Source organism: Siphateles boraxobius, unplaced genomic scaffold (genome assembly GCF_051911475.1).
Source record: "Siphateles boraxobius isolate OS27281-9 unplaced genomic scaffold, OSU_SipBor_1 1, whole genome shotgun sequence".
Classification (NCBI taxonomy): Eukaryota; Metazoa; Chordata; class Actinopteri; order Cypriniformes; family Leuciscidae; genus Siphateles; species Siphateles boraxobius.
In genome coordinates, this window is record NW_027508699.1 from 26,812,072 (window position 1) to 26,836,828 (window position 24,757).

General features: G+C 41.8%; 1 protein-coding gene across 1 annotated transcript in view; it reads right to left on the reverse strand.

The window, feature by feature from the left end:
* Positions 1–940: 940 nt before the first annotated feature.
* pappa2 (pappalysin 2) overlaps positions 941–24,757 on the reverse strand; it is a 103,137-nt gene continuing 79,320 nt past the window's right edge. Inside the window, 4 exon segments of the mRNA XM_077231987.1 lie at positions 941–1,662; positions 2,972–3,070; positions 22,849–22,920; positions 24,452–24,561. Coding sequence (XP_077088102.1) covers positions 1,555–1,662; positions 2,972–3,070; positions 22,849–22,920; positions 24,452–24,561 — 389 coding nt within the window. The 3' untranslated portion in view covers positions 941–1,554.

A 24,757-nucleotide genomic window follows, 5' to 3' on the forward strand; every position in this document is an offset into this window, starting at 1 on the left:
GTAAAAAAACATTAAACTTGCATGGATCTGTTACGTGTGGGTTTTGCTGTGTCTTGTATTTCACGTGATTCCTTGTTTGTCATGTGACCCTGCCATGTGTCTTGTCTTTTGTTGTTGTTGCTCAGTGTCCACAGGTGTTCCTCGTCCATGTTTATTAGTCTCCCCAGGTGTTTCTTATTAACCACGCCCCCTTGTTATCTTGTTTAGCTTGTTTGTCTGTGTATTTAAACCCCTGTGTTTCAGTTGTTGGCTGTCGGTTGTTGTTTTATGTTACTCCTGTCGTGTTCTGAGTTCCCTGGATTCCCTGCTTTTGTATTTGTTTAATTAAATGTGCTTGCGATTGGATTCACTCTCCGTTTCATTCCTCACTGGATGTAACAGAGAGTGAATCCAATCGCAAGCACATTTAATTAAACAAATACAAAAGCAGGGAATCCAGGGAACTCAGAACACGACAGGAGTAACATAAAACAACAACCGACAGCCAACAACTGAAACACAGGGGTTTAAATACACAGACAAACAAGCTAAACAAGATAACAAGGGGGCGTGGTTAATAAGAAACACCTGGGGAGACTAATAAACATGGACGAGGAACACCTGTGGACACTGAGCAACAACAACAAAAGACAAGACACATGGCAGGGTCACATGACAAACAAGGAATCACGTGAAATACAAGACACAGCAAAACCCACACGTAACAGGATCGTTCACAGTAAGATCAATAACGTATTTAAAAAACAGATTTTCTTTACCATTTAATTTCCTTATATTATTCATGTTTTTATCCTTTAATATATTTAATTTTCAACTTTAATATTATTGATTTCATATTGTATTTCAGTCCTCAATTTGCACCATTTGATAGTTAAATATAATTTGAATCTTAAATAAAAAAATTATATTGCACACAATAATGGACAATAGACTTTTTAAATCCCACTAAACTTGTCTTTAATAGTGTGTATTTATACTTTATTGATATGATAGTGACACTACACTTTACAGACTGAAGAGCATACAAAAATAGTATCATATATTTCAATTACAAATGCTATAAACAAACGGTCTCTTCCCAAAGCACACATGCATTTCACAGGTTTTGCATTTAAATGTAGAGGGTATAAAATAAATCCAGGATTCTGAAGATAAGCACTTGTTTATATACCTGTATTAATGACATATAGGTGAAGATAGTTTAAAGAATTTGGCTCACAACAAGCAAAAGTTATTTGTATAAAATATTTATGATTTTTATGCTACACATGAAACAATTTTTTTGTGCTCGATGGTGTACGTAAATGATTGTGGGCTAAAATATTGGTCATATCTACATCTACACCTATGTTAGAGTTTTTGAAAATATATTAGGTATTATTTTATAGATTAGTGTTGAAGAGGATTGTTTTTATGCAATGCTATGGTTTGAATTACTGCCTTTGATCAGCCTCTCTCTCATGTGGCGTGAGAAACAACATTCAGGTTATTGTTTGACATTTTCTTTTCAAGCCAGTCTGAGAGCTGTCTGCGCGCTTTCCGCCTTGCTATCATTCACAGCGGTCCTGGCTCCTTTCGCTTGGCTGTGCCCTTGTTCTCTTCGGCTTCGGGGTCACGGCAGGTGCACTCATCGTGATCGCAGTCCACCCCGAACTGAATGACCTGTCAATCAATCAGACACACTTTTACAAACAGCGTCCAAAAAATATTCGGCACACAAAAATCGTATACGGTATGTGGGAGCCACACGCAGTCTTTGAACGAGAGATCAAAGTGTGGTTCGGATAATTCGAAAATACATCGCAGTAGATCAAAACAATGAGCGTTACCTTTTTCCAGATGTGTGATCGATATCAACTGTTGACCAAATTACTCAAAATGACCAAACAGTATATTGAAGAAATATGTACAAAAACTTGGAGAATGGCCTGATCGGGTGTTTATTTTCATAACTAGAAAATCAAGGATTGGGGTTTTTACACTAGAAGGATTTCTAGGATTGATTAGGACAGGACGGTCACGTTCAGTGCTGCAGGGAACAAAAAAAAAGAGAGAGAGAAAGCCCGACTGCGAGCAGATGAGAGGAGAGGAGAACACATGTTAAGAATCAAGAGGAGGAGGTTCTTGTCCAGAATTCGTGCCATCACCACAGGTTACAAAATAAACCCAAATTCCCAGCAACGCGGCCTACTACAGGAAAAGTAAACATGAAACTAGAGGATAAGCGCTGATTTCACCTGATGTTTATAGGATGCAATTGTCCATTTGCAGTCCAATCGAGACCATTCACTCATTTGTGATGCATTTCTTTGGAACGCTGAAGTTTAGCTTTAGTTTCATACTAAATGAATTCAAAATACCCAAATATTTGCTTTTAGATCATCAACAAAAAATAGAGCAAGAGTATCTGAGTTTATCATTTTGTTTCCTGTGCATGTGGCATGTATGTGGATGATAGAAAAGGTGCCACAGAAGGAGGGATGAGAGGAATTTGTTCTTTATTGTCCAAAGTTCTCTCTGGCTCTCATCCTAGACGCTCTTAAACCAGACTGCCCCACCAACGTACTCGGACTTTTCCATGGCCTGCGTAAACAGGAGCATGGCAGCTCCATCGGACCAACAGTGGCAGGATGCTGTTCCTCACGGTTTATTTCACTTTTTCAGACCCTGCTTGTTTTACAGTTGCCCGTGACCGCTGACACCTGGCCCTCTGCTAATAAAAGCTGCTCTATCCAGTCATTTATTTATGACAGACACTTTCCCCGAGCTCATTCTCTATATGGGAGAACACGCCACCTGAGAGCCTAATGATGTGGGCGACGTTCATGGAAAGGGTTGACAATGTGACGGCACGATATGAGACTGAGATTGGCACTCTGAGAGAGGAATGAAAAAATTTACTCAGCAGCATAGGATGGAATGAGGATGAGAGGAATAGCCCTTCAGATGAGCTTTAGAGGGTTTGATTTACCTTTCTAGATGAGAGAGTGGATGGACAGCAGTCTCCTCCGTCATATTGGCAATACGCTCGGTTATTAATGGTGTCGCACCAACCATCTCCTCCGAACGGCTGCAAAACAAAAAAGAAGACTCATTTAAATGAAAAATAGCAGATATTTGATTACATAAGGAGTAGTGCGTAAGGAATAAGTGTTTATTTAATGTACAATTACAAAGAAAAAGTGTTTGGTATTATTAAATAAGTTTTCATGTTAATACATTTTTAAATGATTCCATATCGTTTAAGAGATTATTATATTCTAAATTAATCTAGCAGTATTGCGCAATATTTAATTGTGCATGCTAATTTAAATTATCTTTGCCGTCATCTCGCTTCATTTTTGAAAAACACTAATTTACGGTAACACTTTATAATAAGGTTCCATTTGTTAATATTAGTTAACCACATGAACTAACAATGAATAATACTTATAAAGAATGCATTATTCTTAGGTAATGTTAATTTAAAGATTTACTAATATATTATTAAAATCAAACTTTGTATCTGTTAATATTACAGTATTAATAGACCTCAGCTAATATGAACTAACAATGAACTATTTTCTTTTATCAACTAACATTAAGAAAGATTAATAAATAGTCTAACAAATGTGTTGCAATTTTTTTTGTTAATATTAGTTAATGCATTAACTAACATTAACTAATTGGACCTTATTGTAAATTGTTGTCAATAACACTGTTAATAACATGAAAATAATACCAAAAATAGAAAATATAATGATGTCAAATAAAAAATATATTCTTTTTAAATCATACTTACATTATACAAAATTAATCTAAGAATGAATCATAGTTTCAATAGAATTAATCTTATTCTAACAGGCAAACTATACCCTTCTATATGCAGAACCTTACAAACCCGTTTACGTGTCCAAAAAACCTAAACAGACTGAACTAGTAAATGTGCCTTTAAAGTTCTTTAAAGGTTCATGCATGAGTTACTTCATTTTACAATGTGCAATGAACAGTTTTCTCTGAACATGAGGCTGTACGGATGTTACTTGAATCTCAGAGGAATGAAATGCATGAATCATGCCAAAGGGATTTCTGTATATTTTATGGTAGGTGGCATTTCTCATTTATTCCTTTCAAATAAAATAAAACTGCATCTGTTATTCCAGACAAAACTTCCTAACTTCCTTGTACTTCCTTCAATGTCATTACTTCACCTGTGCGAGAGCATGGATACCTGATTTGCAATGCCCAAGGGAGCGAAGTCAAACATTCCCGAGTGGACTACAATTATCAAATGTAACATGCATAAACACTTTTAAATGTGTAATAAGGCCTTCCTAAAGGAATTTACCTAACCTAAAGGATCTGATGCCAATAACTGGAAAAAAAAGAGCAGTCTGCCAAAGATAGTTTTGGCTCTCAGTCTTGTGCTTGTGGAGTCCTTTCATAGAGCCCAGCTTCTACCTGATTCCACATCCCTGTGCAAGAGCAGCTGGCAAGGAGATCTCTGTAGAATTTATCCCTTCTAAACCTACACCCAATCCAAAATGTTTTTCCTACCGTGGTCCCGTTCTCCAAGTCATAAGCAATAGCATTTTTCATTCTTCAGTTTCAAGCTTGTGTACACTTCATTTATTTCTTTATTCTTGCTCTCCATCCATTTTAATACCTTAAACACATTGCACATTTATTGGCAATAACATTTTGAAACCTATCTTACAACCTTGTGTTTAAATGAACCTGCTACATATTACAAGTTAAATATCTGAATCTAAAACACGTGCATTATTAATGTTGTTTTAGAAAAGGCTGGAAAAAGAGAAATGACCTAATGCCTAAACTAAAGAATCGTGTAACAGTAAATGGGAAGGATGTGTGGAATGCATCTGCCCCAGCCAGCAAGAGGAAAGCTGCCAGTGAATGTTAAACAACGCTGTACTCAACCATCTGAAGTGCTACACAAAATTATCTGACCTGGACCTTGTGTATATCTGGCACAAGACAAAACAATAGTCAGGAAATGTCCAAATTGTGACAAGCAGATGACCACAACAAGACAATATAATAGATCACATTTAAGCATCATGTTGAATTATTTTTCATCATAACTAATCTTGCTAAATTATTACATTAAACTGACAGCCAAAAAAAATCATTCTTTCTGTTTTGCCTTGATGGTTTAAGGTTACACTTTATTTTATGGTGTGCTTAATACAGATTAATTACACATAAGTACTGAGTAATAATAAGTAACTACAGGTACTTACTGTAGGGTTAGGATTAGGGTCTGGTTTAGGGTTAGTTACACGCAAATATGCATCATGACAACTCTCGGAGAGATTGGCATGGTAATGGTAATGTATTTGGTCTTGTGGGAATAGATCTGCTGCTGCAGACCAGGTACCGAGACTTGTTCCTGCCAATACATTCACAGACATTGCTGTAAGCATGTAAGACATGCTGCTGCACATACATTAAATAACCCCCATATTCAGGGGTGCACATAACTGGTACGCAGGTACGCATGCGCGACAAAAATCAGGAATGCGTAATGCCACTTGTGTTACTACGCGCCTTTGCGTACTTAAAGGGTAACTGTCGTTTTGTTTATCTACTGGAGGCAAACTTTCGTTTAAAAGCATAATTAAAATGGAAACGTCACTTTAAAGTTTGACCGTATTTTTGTTTTCGGTCAAATTGCCTTTTGATTGGGAGAGCTGGGGGCACGTATATGATAGCATCCAAAATGGCTATTTTTAAAACACTAAGAAGGCTCGACACAACGTGCAATTTTGCTCGAAGTATCACCAGGGGCTCTACACATGAACTCGAGCATTGAGAACATTGTTTGTGGACACAGAGTTTACTAAAAAGAAAGATTTTGAACAACTCACTGTAGCTGTGTCCGTTGGCATTTTGTCAGTCACAAATAGTCAATCTCCGAATGCGAATGAACTGAGTCTGAATTTTAGTATTGCTTCTTATACGAGGATCCTTTTTCAAATACAAGGTCAATATTGTTTTTCACTTACGACAAAACAACAAATTATCCGTGAATTTATATGGAACTAAGCTTTAGGAGCTTTCCATCTTTACTCTCCTCCCTGTTAAGTTGCATTCAGAGATCGACTATTTTTGACTGACAAATCGCATACCGGTTGACACAGCTACAGTGAGTTGCTCAAAATTTTCCCCATGAAGTCTAAAGAACGCGATGAAAACTAAACAATCAAATTACACTTCAAATAAATTTTTTCCAAAGATGTTTACTGTATTTTAGGTAGTTTTTTCACGCTTATGTAAATTTAAGTGCTCGTTTAAAAAAAAAAAATAAGTTTGGTCTTTAGTTAGTTATAAGCTATAAAAACAGGAATGTGACGTCATGATTGACAGCTTCTACACTGATGAGAAGGACAGTGAGGAAGAATGCACTTATTAACACCGCGATACATGGGGTGAGTACCAAACACCATCTCCTGGTACTCACCCGAGTAACTCACTGAAAATGTTATGTGCACCCCTGCCCATATTGCAGATCTATACAGGTGGAGCTGGGGAGGATGGAGAGTTTCTGAAAGCACGCTGCAGACTGCTAACTGCAATACTACCGGTATTTGAATGTTGAGCCACTGCTGGCCGCTAATGCAAAAGCAACCAAAAAACTGCGCTATGTGGATGAGGATGTGAGCGCAACCAAATTAAGTTAAGGACCTATCAGCCTGTGCCATCTAGAGTTTCGTGCCAGAACTTGGTATTTATTACTACATTAACTACATGTAAGATGTGTAACAAGGACACTATAAAATAAAGTGTCACTTAGTTTTACTTTAGGCATAAGGACCTGCGGAGCAATTTGTTAAGAGGACTTAATAGTAAAGATACCATTACCCTACTGTAATCCGATGATGAATATATATTTATTTCAGATAGCCTACTGCCCAGTGTAAGTTTAAGCTGTCTACTTTGAGGTATCTATCCTAAAATTCTTTTTCCAGGCCTCCTCTCAAAGAGGGTTTTTTCGGAGGCAACCCTGCTATGTTTCTGGGCAGTATCCAAAGCTTGATTTAGATTACAGAAATTTATTGAAAATAAAACCCTCTATGAGTCACTTAAAAATATGTATTTTCAAAAAACACAATTAACCCCTAGCAACAGTTTCTGGAATGAGAGTTCGCAATCTGAGACACCGGAGAACAACGAAACAAAATCTTATCTGAAGCAAACAATGAAGGTGTATTTTCACATTATATGGCGTCGGGAGACATGAAATCCCTAAACATCCCACGGGAGCAAGGGATGACACACTCCAAAGGTTGCCTGACTGACTGACCACATCTAATGCTAAGAGAAAGATAGAATAAACAAAAACTCCATGGCAACAACATATTTTCATGGATAACAATGTTTTGAGGCCCATGTTAGTGCTGGCATCTCACTTTACTGAAGTATGCACCCCTTGATTGGCTCTCTCCAGAGTTCCCAAAAGGCTACTAATTATGTTCCTCTCCATTTCATTTCTAATGTAAACTTTTCCTTTTTGTTTTTAAATGCAAGCTGAATTTTTTTTTAGGTAACACATCCCAACAGTGAAAGGGTGAATTACGTTGTTTGTGTGTGTGTGTGTGTGTGTGTGTGTGTGTGTGTGTGTGTGTGTGTGTGTGTGTGTGTGTGTGTGTGTGTGTGTGTGTGTGTGTGTGTGTGTGTGTGTGTGTGTTTGTCTGTGTTGTCAAATTTTCTTAGAAAATTAAGATGAAGAAACCCAGTGCATGCCCTTAGAGGAATCAGATGACCATTCTTTTAACCATATTTGCAGCAAGGAATGTGAGCAGTGGTTCTTGATAAACCTGTGGCATATTTTGTAAAGTTTCTCAAATGGAGCCACACAAAAGAGAGAGAGAGAGAGAGAGAGAGAGAGAGAGAGAGAGAGAGAGAGAGAGAGAGAGAGAGAGAGAGAGAGAGAGAGAGAGAGAGAGAGAGAGAGAGAGAGAGAGAGAGAGAGAGAGAGAGAGAGAGAGAGAGAGAGAGAGAGAGAGAGAGAGAGAGAGAGAGAGAGAGAGAGAGAGAGAGAGAGAGAGAGAGAGAGAGAGAGAGAGAGAGAGAGAGAGAGAGAGAGAGAGAGAGAGAGAGAGAGAGAGAGAGAGAGAGAGAGAGAGAGAGAGAGAGAGAGAGAGAGAGAGAGAGAGAGAGAGAGAGAGAGAGAGAGAGAGAGAGAGAGAGAGAGAGAGAGAGAGAGAGAGAGAGAAAACGATCCCAATAGTCCACAGCTCAGAAGATTATAAACGAAATCAAGACCAAGCAACAACACACAAACAGGGATTTCACAGACAGGACTAAGATTATGCCAGGATTAGGCATTAGTTCAATTAGAAAATTCAACTAGCTTTTATAAACAATCCTTATAAAGAAACATTACTGGTGTGCGCCTTGAGACAAAACAATGGCACTGACATATTTTAAGATATGTCAGTGCAAGTTGCTTTCAGTTAAAACAGCTTAAAGATGCATTTTAGTCTGAGAGGCTTAAACCCTGTGTGTGAAACCAGGGAAAAGAAAACTTTCTGTTAGCATTCTCATTCATCTCAGAAAAAAAAAGTAAAAAAAATCTCCTCCAGAACCATGACTTACAAGACCAGACAAGACGTCTACCTATGATTGGCTTTGTTGGTTTAAAATAAAATATTAATCATGACACATAAACTAAAGCATAACCTGAGCCGACCTCTTCACTTATTATCAGCCTAAAATGAGAAAGACCTTCTGGATGTGGTGCAGAGCAACTGGAACATGTGCTGTGGTATAATTTATATTGAGTCTCCAATATAAAAGCAACTGTTTTGCTTGGTAACAAATGAGGGCAAGAGGAGATGAGAGGGTCTGGCAGATATGAGGGGTATTTGAATATCATAAAACATCCCTCTACAGATGTGTTCCAAAGTAGAATGAATAGTTCATAAAACCTGTCAACTTTACTCTGAAACTATATTAAAAATGATAAACTCTGATGTTCGTGGAAAAAGAAAACCGTTGACATGCTGCTGATGATAAAATGAGATTTTATATACAGGTCCTTCTCAAAAAATTAGCATATTGTGATAAAGTTCATTATTTTCCATAATGTAATGATAAAAATTTAAGATTTAGTATATATATATTTAATAAATATTTAGATTCATTGCACACCAACTGAAATATTGCAAGATTATTTATTGTTTTAATACTGATGATTTTGCCATACAGCTCATGAAAACCCAAAATTCCTATCTCAAAAAATTAGCATATCATGAAAAGGGTCTCTAAACGAGCTATTAACCTAATCATCTGAATCAACTAATTAACTCTAAACACCTGCAAAAGATTCCTGAGGCTTTTAAAAACTCCCAGCCTGTTTCATTACTCAAAACCGCAATCATGGGTAAGACTGCCGACCTGACTGCTGTCCAGAAGGCCATCATTGACACCCTCAAGCAAGAGGGTAAGACACAGAAAGAAATTGCAGCGTGGCATGGAGGCAATCAGCCTGTGGCACTGTTGAGGTGTTATGGAGGCCCAGGATGCTTCGATAGCGGCCTTAAGATCATCCAGAGTGTTGGGTCTTGCGTCTCTCAACTTTCTCTTCACAATATCCCACAGATTCTCTATGGGGTTCAGGTCAGGAGAGTTGGCAGGCCAATTGAGCACAGTAATACCATGGTCAGTAAACCATTTACCAGTGGTTTTGGCACTGTGAGCAGGTGCCAGGTCGAGCTGAAAAATTAAATCATCATCTCCATAAAGCTTTTCAGCAGATGGAAGCATGAAGTGCTCCAAAATCTCCTGATAGCTAGCTGCATTGACCCTGCCCTTGATAAAACACAGTGGACCAACACCAGCAGCTGACATGGCACCCCAGACCATCACTGACTGTGGGTACTCCAGTACTGCTTCTCTGTAGCCCAGGTCAGGCACTTCTGCCGCTGTTTCTGGTTCAAAAGTGGCTTGACCTGGGGAATGCGGCACCTGTAGCCCATTTCCTGCACACGCCTGTGCACGGTGGCTCTGGATGTTTCTACTCCAGACTCAGTCCACTGCTTCCGAAGGTCCCCCAAGGTCTGGAATCGGTCCTTCTCCACAATCTTCCTCTGGGTCCGGTCACCTCTTCTCGTTGTGCAGCGTTTTTTGCCACACTTTTTCCTTCCAACAGACTTCCCACTGAGGTGCCTTGATACAGCACTCTGGGAACAGCCTATTTGTTCAGAAATTTCTTTCTGTGTCTTACCCTCTTGCTTGAGGGTTTCAATGATGGCCTTCTGGACAGCAGTCAGGTCGGCAGTCTTACCCATGATTGCGGTTTTGAGTAATGAAACAGGCTGGGAGTTTTTAAAAGTTAATTAGTTGATTCAGATGATTAGGTTAATAGCTCGTTTAGAGAACCTTTTCATGATATGCTAATTTTTTGAGATAGGAATTTTGGGTTTTCATGAGCTGTATGCCAAAATCATCAGTATTAAAACAATAAAAGACCTGAAATATCTCAGTTGGTGTGCAATGAATCTAAAATATATGAAAGTTTAATTTTTATCATTACATTATGGAAAATAATTAACTTTATCACAATACGCTATTTTTTTGAGAAGGACCTGTATATATATGCTGCTAGCATGGACTGATGAAAGACCTTCATTCTGTGCTGGATTGTGTGTTTGTTTGATCTACAAGTTAATTGATTGAAAGAAATTGAACAAGACTGGGCGTTGTAGACCCAGTGCAGCTCATTCACAGTCATTAAACATTCATGCATTGCATCTTGCAGGTCCTTCTAATTTAAACTGTTAGGCATTTATTTGTTATTTGCACAAAACTACTTCTGATAATAAAATAAATAAAAAAAACATATATGGACTGATTATACTTGTAAATCAAATGTTTGCTTGGAAAGTTGGAAAGAATTCCATGTCATTTTTTTGTTTATTTCAGATGCAGGACTTATGTTCATTTGCAGGATCATTTTAGATTTTTTTCACTCACATTGAAACATTTAGTTTGATCATGACTCGGATTAAGAGCCATAGAATCAGTACACAACAGTTCTTTCTGGTTCTCGAATCTGATTGGCTGAGAGCCTTATCCAGCATTGCGATATTCTAACCCTATCAGAACTGGAACCGTTTCACTGTTTGTATCACTCCCCTTGCAGTGACTGTCATGGCGGTCGAGCAAATCCACCATATATATTTTTTTAAATACCACTGATGTTGTGTCACGAAATGTATTTTTAAGAGTTTTTTTTAGGTGAGAATATAGTTATTTAGACCTCGAATATGTTACTCATATTTAATCATTGTGCCTATTTTACAATCCGTTCAGACGCTTTTGCAGATCCGAGCTCCAGGCTGCCAGCATGAATGCTATTTCGATCTCTCTCATAATACCATAATACTCTACACAATACAGTAAGCTTCAATGAAGCGACTCAACGTTCCTTCGTTACTAGTTCTTAAGTGACGTTTTAGAATTTGTAACTGAGGCTTGGGCTCAACTTTCAAACTGTCAACTTGAGATTTGAATCCATAGCGGAAGAAAGTAGTTCTGCACGAAATAGTGTTTTTAAAGACACTTTTGATGGACCACGGGGTATAGTATTTTATTTTGTCTAGTAGGTGTCTCTGGGTAACACTATTTGTTTCCTCAGGTTAAATGCTGTGAAACAGGTTTGGAGAATTGACGGTAATTAACCATGCTGCCCATAAGAAGCTGGAGGATAGCTCAAGGAGGAAGCTTGGGGCTTGGTCACTGCTGGCCTTGCTGTTTGGTTGTCATGCTGACTTTCTCACACTCTCCAATCCAAGACTTGATGTTGCTGTTTTTGTATCTTTACATTTTATATTTTACTTGAATGTAGTTATGTTTGTTTTCCTGTTTAAATACATATTTGTGCAAATTTGATTACGTTGTATGGCTTCTCCATTCATGTTGCTACTCCTTGAGCCAAGGGGTCGAAACATACTCCATTGTTTTTTTATTTTTTTTTATTTACTTGTGCCATCAAACTGTTGTTTAAACGCAATATCACACTCGTAGCCGTGCTATATGGCTGTATATCAGCACCTTCTGATTATCTACTGCTGAATTACAGCTGTGCTTATATACAGCCATTTTGCACTGCTACTCGAGTGATATTGCTCACATATATATATATATATATATATATATATACTGTATATAATATTTAAATTCATTTGAAACCAAGTCACTAACATTTGAATGGCATACTGTTCTAAATACCTCTGTCACGGAACACACACTGGAGGCAGAAAATCCAAAAGCAGTAGTTTAATATAAAGGGCAATCCAAACTCTTAGTCATCCAGGCAGGGGTCAAAAGTCCAATAAGGCAATCCAAAACATAAAATACAAACGAGAACCAGAATGATACAAATAACGGAAGTGTGGGGACATAATACAAGGACTCCGTGACACATACTGAAACAGACAGGGTTATATACACAGGGAATCGACAATGATAATGGGGAATTGGCTGAGTGCAATGATCAGTGATAAGAAACAGCTGAGTGCAATGATGAGACAAAGGATCGTGGGAAATGTAGTTCATAAGTGAAGGACACCGTGGGAAAGGAGGACATCTAGTGGACATCAGGGGAACACAAACCCAACACTGTGACATAACCCCCCCTCTACGGAGCGGCTACCAGACGCTCCATGACAACAACAAGAAACACAGAAAACACAACACAATATAATACAAGAGGTTCAGGAGGGAGGTGGAACGGTGGAGGATCAGGGGGAGGGAAGGTGGGCCAGGTCCATGAAGGGAGACAGGAACAAGGAGTGAGGGTTTAACCGGGGACCGGGGCAAAACAAAAAATCTATCGGGCATCCAGGGGTAAACACAAAGTCTATCGGGATGCCAGGGCGAAACGCACAGTTCATCGGGAGGCCAGGGCGAGACGCAAAGTCCATCGGGCGGCCAGGGCGAGACGCAAAGTCCATCGGGCGGCCAGGGCGAAGAAGACCTCTCGGGCGGCCAGGGCGGCGAAGACCCCTCGGGCGGCCAGGGCGGCGAAGACCCCTCGGGCGGCCAGGGCGGCCCCTCGGGCGGCCAGGGCGGCGAAGACCCCTCGGGCGGCCAGGGCGGCGAAGACCCCTCGGGCGGCCAGGGCGGCCCCTCGGGCGGCCAGGGCGGCGAAGACCCCTCGGGCGGCCAGGGCGGCGAAGACCCCTCGGGCGGCCAGGGCGGCGAAGACCCCTCGGGCGGCCAGGGCGGCGAAGACCCCTCGGGCGGCCAGGGCGGCGAAGACCCCTCGGGCGGCCAGGGCGGCGAAGACCCCTCGGGCGGCCAGGGCGGCGAAGACCCCTCGGGCGGCCAGGGCGGCGAAGACCCCTCGGGCGGCCAGGGCGGCGAAGACCCCTCGGGCGGCCAGGGCGGCGAAGACCCCTCGGGCGGCCAGGGCGGCGAAGACCCCTCGGGCGGCCAGGGCGGCGAAGACCCCTCGGGCGGCCAGGGCGGCGAAGACCCCTCGGGAGGCCAGGGCGGCGAAGACCCCTCGGGCGGCCAGGGCGGCGAAGTCCCCTCGGGCGGCCAGGGCGGCGAAGTCCCCTCGGGCGGCCAGGGCGGCGAAGACCCCTCGGGCGGCCAGGGCGGAGCAGACACCGGCTCAGGAACAGCAGACACCGGCTCAGGAACAGCAGACACCGGCTCAGGAACAGCAGACACCGGCTCAGGAACAGCAGACACCGGCTCAGGAACAGCAGACACCGGCTCAGGAACAGCAGACACCGGCTCAGGAACAGCAGACACCGGCTCAGGAACAGCAGACACCGGCTCAGGAACAGCAGACACCGGCTCAGGAACAGCAGACACCGGCTCAGGAACAGCAGACACCGGCTCAGGAACAGCAGACACCGGCTCAGGAACAGCAGACACCGGCTCAGGAACAGCAGACACCGGCTCAGGAACAGCAGACACCGGCTCAGGAACAGCAGACACCGGCTCAGGAACAGCAGACACCGGCTCAGGAACAGCAGACACCGGCTCAGGAACAGCAGACACCGGCTCAGGAACAGCAGACACCGGCTCAGGAACAGCAGACACCGGCTCAGGAACAGCAGACACCGGCTCAGGAACAGCAGACACCGGCTCAGGAACAGCAGACACCGGCTCAGGAACAGCCACAAGAACTGTAATAGTCACAAAAACAGACACAAACACAGAAACAAGCACTGGCTCTGGAACAGACACTGGCTCTGGAACAGACACTGGCTCTGGAACAGACACTGGCTCTGGAACAGACACTGGCTCTGGAACAGACACTGGCTCTGGAACAGACACTGGCTCTGGAACAGACACTGGCTCTGGAACAGACACTGGCTCTGGAACAGACACTGGCTCTGGAACAGACACTGGCTCTGGAACAGACACTGGCTCTGGAACAGACACTGGCTCTGGAACAGACACTGGCTCTGGAACAGACACTGGCTCTGGAACAGACACTGGCTCTGGAACAGACACTGGCTCTGGAACAGACACTGGCTCTGGAACAGACACTGGCTCTGGAACAGACACTGGCTCTGGAACAGACACTGGCTCTGGAACAGACACTGGCTCTGGAACAGACACTGGCTCTGGAACAGACACTGGCTCTGGAACAGACACTGGCTCTGGAACAGACACTGGCTCTGGAAGAGACACTGGCTCTGGAACAGACACTGGCTCTGGAACAGACACTGGCTCTGGAACAGGCATTGGCTCAGCCTCCGGCTCTGGAACAGGCATTGGCTCAGCCTCCGGCTCTGGAACAGGCATTGGCTCAGCCTCCGGCTCTGGAACAGGCATTGGCTCAGCCTCCGGCTCTGGAACAGGCATTGGCTCAGTCTCCGGCTCTGGAACAGGCATTGGCTCTGCCTCCGGCTCTGGAACAGGCATAGGCTCTGGAACAAGCATTGGCTCTGCCTCCGGATCTGGCACGGGCAATGGCTCTGCCTCCAGCTCTGGAACAGCAGACACTAGCTCCGGCTCTGGAACAGCAGACATGGGCATGTCCAGGATCCGAACCAGACGCTCCAGATAGTCCAGATCCAAGAAGGCAGACGGCACTGGCTCTGCCTCCGGCTCTGGAACGGATACTGGCTCTGCCTCCGGCTCTGGAACAGGCATTGGCTCTGCCTCCGGCTCTGGAACCGGCAATGGCTCTGCCTCCGGCTCTGGAACCGGCAATGGCTCTGCCTCCGGCTCTGGAATGGGCACTGGCTCTGCCTCCGGCTCTGGAACGGCCATTGGCTCTGCCTCCGGCTCCGGCTCTGGAACAGCAGACACTGGTTCCGGCTCTGGAACAGCAGACACGGGCATGTCCAGGATCCGAGCCAGACGCTCCAGATAGTCCCGGCCCAGGAAGGCGGACGGAACGTGAACAGTCTCTCGCTGGGCAGACGTGACGTGAACAGTCTCTCGCTGGGCAGACGTGACGTGAACGGTCTCTCGCTGGGCAGACGTGACGTGAACAGTCTCTCGCTGGGCAGACGTGACGTGAACAGTCTCTCGCTGGGCAGACGTGACGTGAACAGTCTCTCGCTGGGCAGACGTGACGTGAACAGTCTCTCGCTGGGCAGACGTGACGTGAACAGTCTCTCGCTGGGCAGACGTGACGTGAACAGTCTCTCGCTGGGCAGACGTGACGTGAACAGTCTCTCGCTGGGCAGACGGAACGTGAACAGTCTCTCGCTGGGCAGACGGAACGTGAACAGTCTCTCGCTGGGCAGACGGAACGTGAACAGTCTCTCGCTGGGCAGACGGAACGTGAAGATTCTCTGACTGGGCAGACGGGACGTGAACAGTCTCTGACTGGGTAGACGGGACGTGAACAGTCTCTGACTGGGCAGACGGGACGTGAACAGGCTCTCGACCACCTCCTCCACTGCGACCTCCACGGGTTCCACGAAACTTAACTAATCGGGTCCCCTTAAAAAACTCCCTTCTCTCCCGCTCGGTGGCTGGGGAAGAGATATTGAGAAACATACCGCTGGATCTTGTGTGACGGAGTCCTTCTGTCACGGAACACACACTGGAGGCAGAAAATCCAAAAGCAGTAGTTTAATATAAAGGGCAATCCAAACTCTTAGTCATCCAGGCAGGGGTCAAAAGTCCAATAAGGCAATCCAAAACATAAAATACAAACGAGAACCAGAATGATACAAATAACGGAAGTGTGGGGACATAATACAAGGACTCCGTGACACATACTGAAACAGACAGGGTTATATACACAGGGAATCGACAATGATAATGGGGAATTGGCTGAGTGCAATGATCAGTGATAAGAAACAGCTGAGTGCAATGATGAGACAAAGGATCGTGGGAAATGTAGTTCATAAGTGAAGGACACCGTGGGAAAGGAGGACATCTAGTGGACATCAGGGGAACACAAACCCAACACTGTGACAACCGCTCCACCCTTTCACAATGAAGACATGGGGCTAAAAATCCAGAGAGAATTACAGTAAAAAGTCATCCATTCCTTTTTTAAAACACACGACTGTTAATTTCAACACTCTTTTCACTTCCAGGCTTCACATGACTCTGCTGCATTACTTCTGTTAACTTTTAGCGAAGCCTGGTATGTTACTTTCGTCACATATCATTTGTGTTTATTTTACAACTGGTTTAATGCATCCATCAGTTCCATAACATCCTTTAAATTCCCTCTGTCCAACTGACCTGCACACACACACCGATAAGATCATTAATTTGCTTTGGCACTAAGATTGTCGACAAAGTCTGATGAGTTAGTGCTTGGGGTGAATTTAAACAGGATTCTGTGAATTGCGGGAAGGACTCTGGAGGAACAGAAACCGGAATAATGTTTTATGATCATGTATATACCACATTTTACAGTGGCAATGAGATTTTCATTCGGTTTTATTTTTGCGATAAAAGGAGCACTGGTAAGAATCAATCTGTCAGCATGCTGTGGGAAGATGTGGCACGCAGTCCATCAATCATTGCGCTAAATGTTTCTCTTGGCCACTGGAAATGTTCAAGATGTCTCCATATAAGAGTGGATGGTGTCAGAAATCCCTGACAGCAAAATGCCTCATTGCTGATGTAAATGTAAACTCGGCAATGTGTAAACCAAGATACAATTATTCTATTTCTTGACCCTTTGGACTAGGTTCATCACAAGCGACCTCAAGTATTGCTCTCTAGCTCTGAATTCCTGTGGGCGTAAATGGCTTCAGCCAAAATCACTCATGAAACATATTACATAATACTAGCTTGGCCTATTATGCTTTATTTATACATACTTTAAAAAATGTGCCAATGAATCACAGGAATCGATTTGCGAGTTCAATTTTTGATTCTACCAGTCTGTCATGGCTAGTGTCTTTTTCTATGCTGTGGTATGTCGGGGAGGCAACATTAGGAAGAGGGATGTTGGATGACTGGACAGGCTGGTGAGAAAAGCTGGCTCTGTGGTGGGCATGGAGCTGGAGTCACTGACATCAGTTGCAGATAAGAGGACCCTGAGCAGACTGCTCTCTATAATGGATCATGCACGCCATTCCCTGCACACCACTCTCTCCAAGCAGAAGAGTATGTTCAGTGGCAGGCTCCTGTCTCTGTCTTGCAAAACAGACAGGCTGCATAGGTCCTTTGTCCCTAGGGCCATTAAGCTCTTCAATGCTACACAAAAGGGGAGGAGTGTGATTGTGGAGTGTGATTGATTTAAGTGTTGAAGTCTGCTCTTCAAACTACCCTTTGTACCATGCCTTCATCTGGGTGCCTTAATACTGTACATAAATATAATCTACCCTGGACTACCCTGGACTGGTCTGATTGGCACTGTTTGACTATTGGCTACATTAGCCAGTTTCCCAATCTGCTAGTTTGCCTGTATGGTTTTATACACCATACTGTCTCTCTGTTTGAATAGGCAGTTTTCTATTTTAAAACTTTTTCTTCATTGTCTGTGTATAGTTAATTAAATAATGATTATTCTATTTTTGATAGATTGTGGAGCCTGTTGTACTTGAATAGGATATGGAATTTGCACTGGCAGTGTACTTGAAATGGTACTCTCTTGCACTATGATACCATTGCAACTTTCTGCATTCTTTTTCCCATACCACTCTTTTAACATATTACTAATCTAACCTTACGGTAATGGCACACTACTGGCACACTATTGACATCTTTCTTTGTATTTTTGTAGTTTGTATGTTTGAGTGGATGTCTTGTCTGTGTCTCTATGTGTATGTATGATATTGGACACCGTAATTTCCTTCGGGATCAATAAAGTATGACTACAGAGATAATGAAGAGCAAAACAGGTTCCCCCTGTGCATTGGACCTTCATGAAACAATAATTGGAATCTAAAACTAAAATAATCAACACCGTCATCATTCATCACTGATTATGGTGCTCTCTGCTCCTCCTGGACAACCTCAATGCTCTGCTAGTGGTTATCTGTCAGAGTGCTCTTTCCTCTCTAGATCTGACAGGGAACAGATGTGAACTCTGCTGTCTGTTTCTACAACTTCCATTAAACACCAACATACTGCTGGTGTTAACTACAAATCAGTATTATAATAAAATTATTTCATCATTGTTTTTCACCCTATATTGTTTCAAACCCATATGCTGTAATTTTTAATCAGTGGTATTTCAATTTTCTTTGCCACATAAAAGATTCAGCATGATTTTGTGTGCAGAACAAAATGTAAGATGTTTTCGATCAAATATGGCATTGGATGTCATTAGTTCGTCTCATGTATCTTTTTTTTTAAGTATCATTGATGTAAAACCTATAGCAACACATCTCACTAATATAATATTACTATAAAAGTTATTATAAAGCAATAATTTGTATATTATATATATACTGTATATATCCTTGACGGATCTACACCGTACGTCTTGGTGCCAGAAACCACAGGATACATTTAGGACAAGATTTAATAACAGCTTGCGCCAGAACAAACCCTCTTTTGGTATTAAAAATCTACTGTCAGGATTTACCTAAGACACGCAGTGAAAAATTTGGGCTGAAAAGGCATAGCTGTCATCGTTGTATTTAGTGTGTGTTGCTGTCTGTTCTGCTGTCCTGTAGGGGTGGGGGAAAAATCGATTCTTAGATGCATCACGATGCGGACGTGGACGATTCTGAATCGATTCACAAATGTCAAAAATCGATTTGTTTTTTTTTTTTTAGATATGTAGCCTATTTATAATGACGTAATATTGACGGAACGCAAAAGACGGAACTCTGAAGCGCGGAAGTGCAGTGCCCGGACCGTCTGTCTGTGGCGTGTGCACATAACAGAGGCGCGATGGCTGACCGCGAAATCCAAACATCCTCCTTGTTAAAAGCTGACGTGTGGAAATATTTTGGCTTCTATGAAGTTGAAGGGGGAAAGGAGCTGGACAAGAGCCACACTAGTTGTAAGCTTTGTAGAATAAAACTAAAATATTTCGGCAACACGACAAATATGAGAAGCCATATGACACGTTTCCACCCAGAGGAGCGAAAACACTCGGCTGTACCAGAGCAGTTTCTCTCTATGGCTCTGGGCTGTACCGGTGTTCAGACGATTTCTGCTGCCTTGTCGAAAAATGCTACCTAAGCTCGAATCGATCACAGATAATGTTGATTAATTCTCTATTGTTTCCATAATGGGGTAAATCTCACAATATTATGACATCGTTATTTCATTTTAATCAGGGTAAGTGTATGGGGAGCATATTTTGATATTTTAAATGAACTAGCAATTATCACATTTGATATAACAAGTAAAAATGATATTATTATATGAAATAAAATTATAATCAAATTTGAAGTTAAGAGTACAGTATAATGTACTGTTTTTATTTTTAAAACGGTGTGAAAAGTAAAAATTATCATCAAATATTCATCTTTGACCTGTCAAAGTTTCCTACAAGTCTCCACAGCAAGGATGCGTAGATTTATGGGCGTGGTAAGCAGAAGGAAAATGAGTCTGCACATGCGCATAACCAGTAAGTAGCACATCTCGATGGGTAGCATGAATCGTCAGAACACCTGTTGTTGTTATATTATTAATTTACTACAAGTATGCTGCTAGTTCAGGCACACATTTATTTTCCTGTTGGTTCTTTGCAGTGTTAATAAAATATATTGTACGTTAATTCTTTATGGGTCATTACTTTGTACTTTTAAAGCAAAGTACGTATTTATATTCACACACACACAAAAAGATTCAGATAATCGATAATCGCTTTAGCATCGAATCGCAGGCCTCTGAATCGTAATCGAATCGAATCGTGAGGTGCCTAGAGATTCCCACCCCTACTGTCCTGTATAATTATCATTAAACCAGCCCATATGGACGACAGGGCTATATTTGTCGCCATTGCTCAAGACAGCACAGATTTTTTTTTCCTTCGCGGAGAACTTTGTTCGTCGAGCTGTCACTAGCCCCCTCGGCGATGAAATTCTCAAGCTGCTTTTCTGGATTGGGGCCAATTTCCACCAGGCCACCGACCTCCCAAATACCGATGGACTGAACTGGAGGGAAGCCATCGGCAGGTGTTTGGTGAGCGTCGAGTCCCGATCCAGAAAACAACCACCATCACCAGCAGCCTTCAAAATCACCGCACCACCTGAATGTCTTCACGTCATGCCTGTCAAGCCTGAGCTTCTTCACGACATGCCTGTCAAGCCTGAGCTTCTTCATGTCATGCCTGTCAAGCCTAAGCTTCTTCACTTCATGCCTGTCAAGCCTAAGCTTGTGGAAGTCCGATGATCTTTTGTGAGGTTTTTATGACCCTATGCAGTGCAGCTTTTTCAGCAGTTGAACCGTTTCCATACCAGACTGTAATGCAATACGTTAATACGCTTTCTACCGTGCAATGGTAGAAGGACTTCAGCAGTCTGGCAGAGAGATGGGCCTTCCTCAAAAATCAGGGCAGCAGTGTTAACAGTCCACTTGAGGTCCTCACTGACATGGAGGCCCAGGAATTTAAAGCTGGACACTCTCTCTACCTCCTCACCCCGTATTTCCAGTGGCTGAAGCTCCTCCTCGTGTCGCCTGAAGTATATTATTAGCTCCTTTGTCTTCTTGATGTTGAGAGACAAGTTGTTATTTGCACACCACTCAACCAATCTATGTACCTCATCTCTGTAGGCAGCCTCGCTACCATTTGAGATGAGCCCCACCACTGTTGTATCGTCGGAAAATTTTATAATTATATTACTGAGGTGAACTGGTATCCAGTCATGCGTTTAGAGGGAGTAAAGGCGGGGGCTCAGCACACATCCTTACGGTGCTCCAGTGCTAAGGGTCAGGGTTGAGGAAATGTGAATAGAGAATAGTATTTATTGCATCCTCTGCTGATCTATTTGACCTGTATGCATATTGATGAGGGTCTAAGGTGGGAGGAAGGCGACCTTCCATCACCTCTGGATTGCACTTCTCTGGCTTCGCCTCATCCCTTGTCCCCCCAGCTCCATTGGACTCACTCCCTTCTGCTCCTCCTTGGTCCTCAGTCCCTCTGTCTCCACCACGCCATTCTGTGTCCCCGTCTACACCACAGTTGCCCAAGCCAGTGGCTTCCCCATGTCCCTCTAAACCCTCTGGTCCACCATGGCCCGGCGAACTTCCGTCTCCTCCCTGTCATCCTCCCCCATCGGTTCCGCCTCAGTCCGTTAGCCCTAGTACCTTCTGCCCTTCAACCTCCATGGCTCCTCCCTCCATCGGCTCTACCATGGGTCACGAGTCTTCCCACTAAATACACCTCCCTTCTGCCTGAAACACTCTTCTTCTCCTTTGTAATAAATATTGTAGAACAATTGATTATGAAGTCTTCTGAAAAACCTTCTTCTGATAACTCCCCAGAAATTGTGTATATTAAAGACTGGCTGAATGCATTGAATGTAACGGATGAGGATGACCCAGAAATAAGAAATGTTAATGTCACAGACAAGGTTGAGATTTTTATGGACGATCTTATAGTTGAACACCTCCAGAGGGACAACGTAAAGAGAGCTCGCGAGTTGAAGGAGAGAAAGAGAAGAAGGAGAGAAAGGTGCTGGCGAAGATATTCCACTAAGGCTCAACTTCCTCTAAACTAACTGATTCATCGGGCAGAGCAGTTAATAAAAATCAGACAAGCCAAACAATTAAATAAGAAGATAATACACATTGCAAACAGTTTTTTAAAAAGTCTTTAAAATGTATGTAAAAATCATATGTAACACTATATCTTTACTGTCACTTTTGATCAATTTAATACATTCTTCCATGTTATTGTCAAAAAAGTCTTACTTACCCCTAAAAAAAACCTTGTAAATAAATATATTTGATAATATACTTATATAATATATACAAGTCACACGCTTCATTAATTTAAATGGTATACTTTACTAAACACCTCTTCACCCTTTCATTTTAAAATAAATTGCTTGACCACTGGTAGAGCTAAAATCCAGAGAGAATTACAAAAAGAAAGTTTTTCCAAAACATTCCATTGTTAATTTCAAAACTATTTTAACTTCTATACTTCTATAAGTGTCTAGATGACAATTGCATGAATACAGAAGACTTGAAACATAGTGCTAAAGTCATATAGACTACTTTGATGGTGCTTATATTCTTTGTTTTTAACTTTTTTGAAGCTTTTGGTCACTATAAACTGTTGCTATATGGAAAAGAGTGTGAACATATGTTAAAACTCTCCTTTTGTGTTCTACTGAAAAAAGCCTATGATATGAGGGTGAAAGCATCTAGAATAATTTACATGTTGCATAAAATCGCATTAGCTCACAGACTCTTTTGACTGTTGTGTGACAGAGGTCTTGTCTGACTTCTGACAGAAAGACTTCACGTCATATAATTGTCACTCACCTCACAGGACTGAATACAGTGGATCTGTGCTGGATTCGGATGCCACTTCAACATGCCAGTACAGACAATACTCTTTAAAAGGGAGAGAAATAGAGGAGTAAGAGAGGGAAGGGGAAGGATAGAGTTAACTTACTGCATTTACTGATTTATTACTATTGATTGAGTTCTTGTAATGTGTATTTTTAAAGAGGACATTTGAAAAGAGAGTTTCTATTTATTTCTATTTTATTTTGACTTTTCCAGAAATCTAATTATATCTAACTTAATTTTAAAAGACAAAAATCAGCCATGGTGCCTAAAAATAATATTGCAAATTACTGTTTAATAACTACGACAGAGTTACTTTTTCCCTCCCGTCCTTTCAATTTGAACACATATTTCACTGATTTGACATTTTCTTAGAATTGGAAAGCTGACCTGTTTCTACAGCAGAATTTCTGGAAAGAAACTTGCTTATCTCTTATTCATCTCCCTCCTACTGTGACCTTTCCTCCATCATTCTTACCCAATCTGCAATACTTTGGACAATATTCCTGGAAAGCAGGCTGTTCTTAGGGGTGCTGATGTATCTTTATAAACAATGAGAGTCTGACACCTTCAGAGGCGTCATGCTTGACGTGTGGCATTTTAAGCGTCTCTTATAAAAACATCATACTGTAATCATTACTCACACAAGCTGATATGACAGTGAGAGACAGAACCAACACTTTCGCAAAGAGATTTCAACGGTAAGGTGAGTTGAACCTGGTTTTGGAGCGAGAAACAAGGTAACCTAATCCAACATATCACTCTGATTTGCCAATAACACAATTCCAATTTTGTGTCTAAAGTATTCAGTCTTGTAGCTCCTCTACCTCTTAGAGCCAAATAATGTCTCCCTCTTACATTTGATACATGTCAAACACACCTCATGTCATGATGTGTGAAACAGAGGAAAAAACACATTTCATGTTAATCTTAGAAAAGCACAGCAAGGGACATGTTTGAGGGTCATCCCTTGACTACATTTACAAGGCTAATTCCAAAAACAAAAAAAATCTATCTATCTATCTATCTATCTATCTATCTATCTATCTATCTATCTATCTATCTATCTATCTATCTATCTATCTATCTATCTATCTATCTATCTATCTATCTATCTATCTATCTATCTATCTATCTATCTGCTAACAAACGTACAATAAAGACTATCTAAGATATTTCAAACAATATGGTAACACTTAACAATAATGTTCAATCCGTTACTATAATAATGCCTTATAATGCAAACTAACAATGAAAATTGTTACAGCATTTATCAATCGAACTTCATGTTAAATATATAAATATTTATTTTCATATGACATTTATATTTTAATATAATATGTATTGATAAAAAAAAATGTATTAGTATATAGTTAGTATGCAGAAATGTAATTAAATTGGCTTAAATTAAATTAATAAATTATAATTAGATTATATAATTATATAATTATTAATTAAATATGGTTTGGACTTTATAAAGATTGCATTAAGTCTTGAACTTGGAGTTTGGTTAAAGCACAAGAACAGCCAATGATGTCAAATAACAATTTGTGGCAAACTGGCCCGACCACCTCACCTGAACCTTGCTGGGAAGCATCCAATGCTCTACTGTATCAGCACTGGAGCCATTGCCTAACACCACAGGGTCACTCAAGGCCACAATGCATGTTGGGTAACAGACTGCACCTGTCATGAAACAAAGCGAGCTTTGCTTTAACCATCATTTGCATCTGTTGAATTTATTCATGTGAGCACATGAATAGCCAAGCTCCAGACTAGTCATCCATAGTTGAACAGCTTGGCAGGTTGGCACTCAAATGTATCCTACTGCATGCAACTGTCTGTGGTCTAGCGGCTCGGGTATGTCTAGACTGCGTATTAG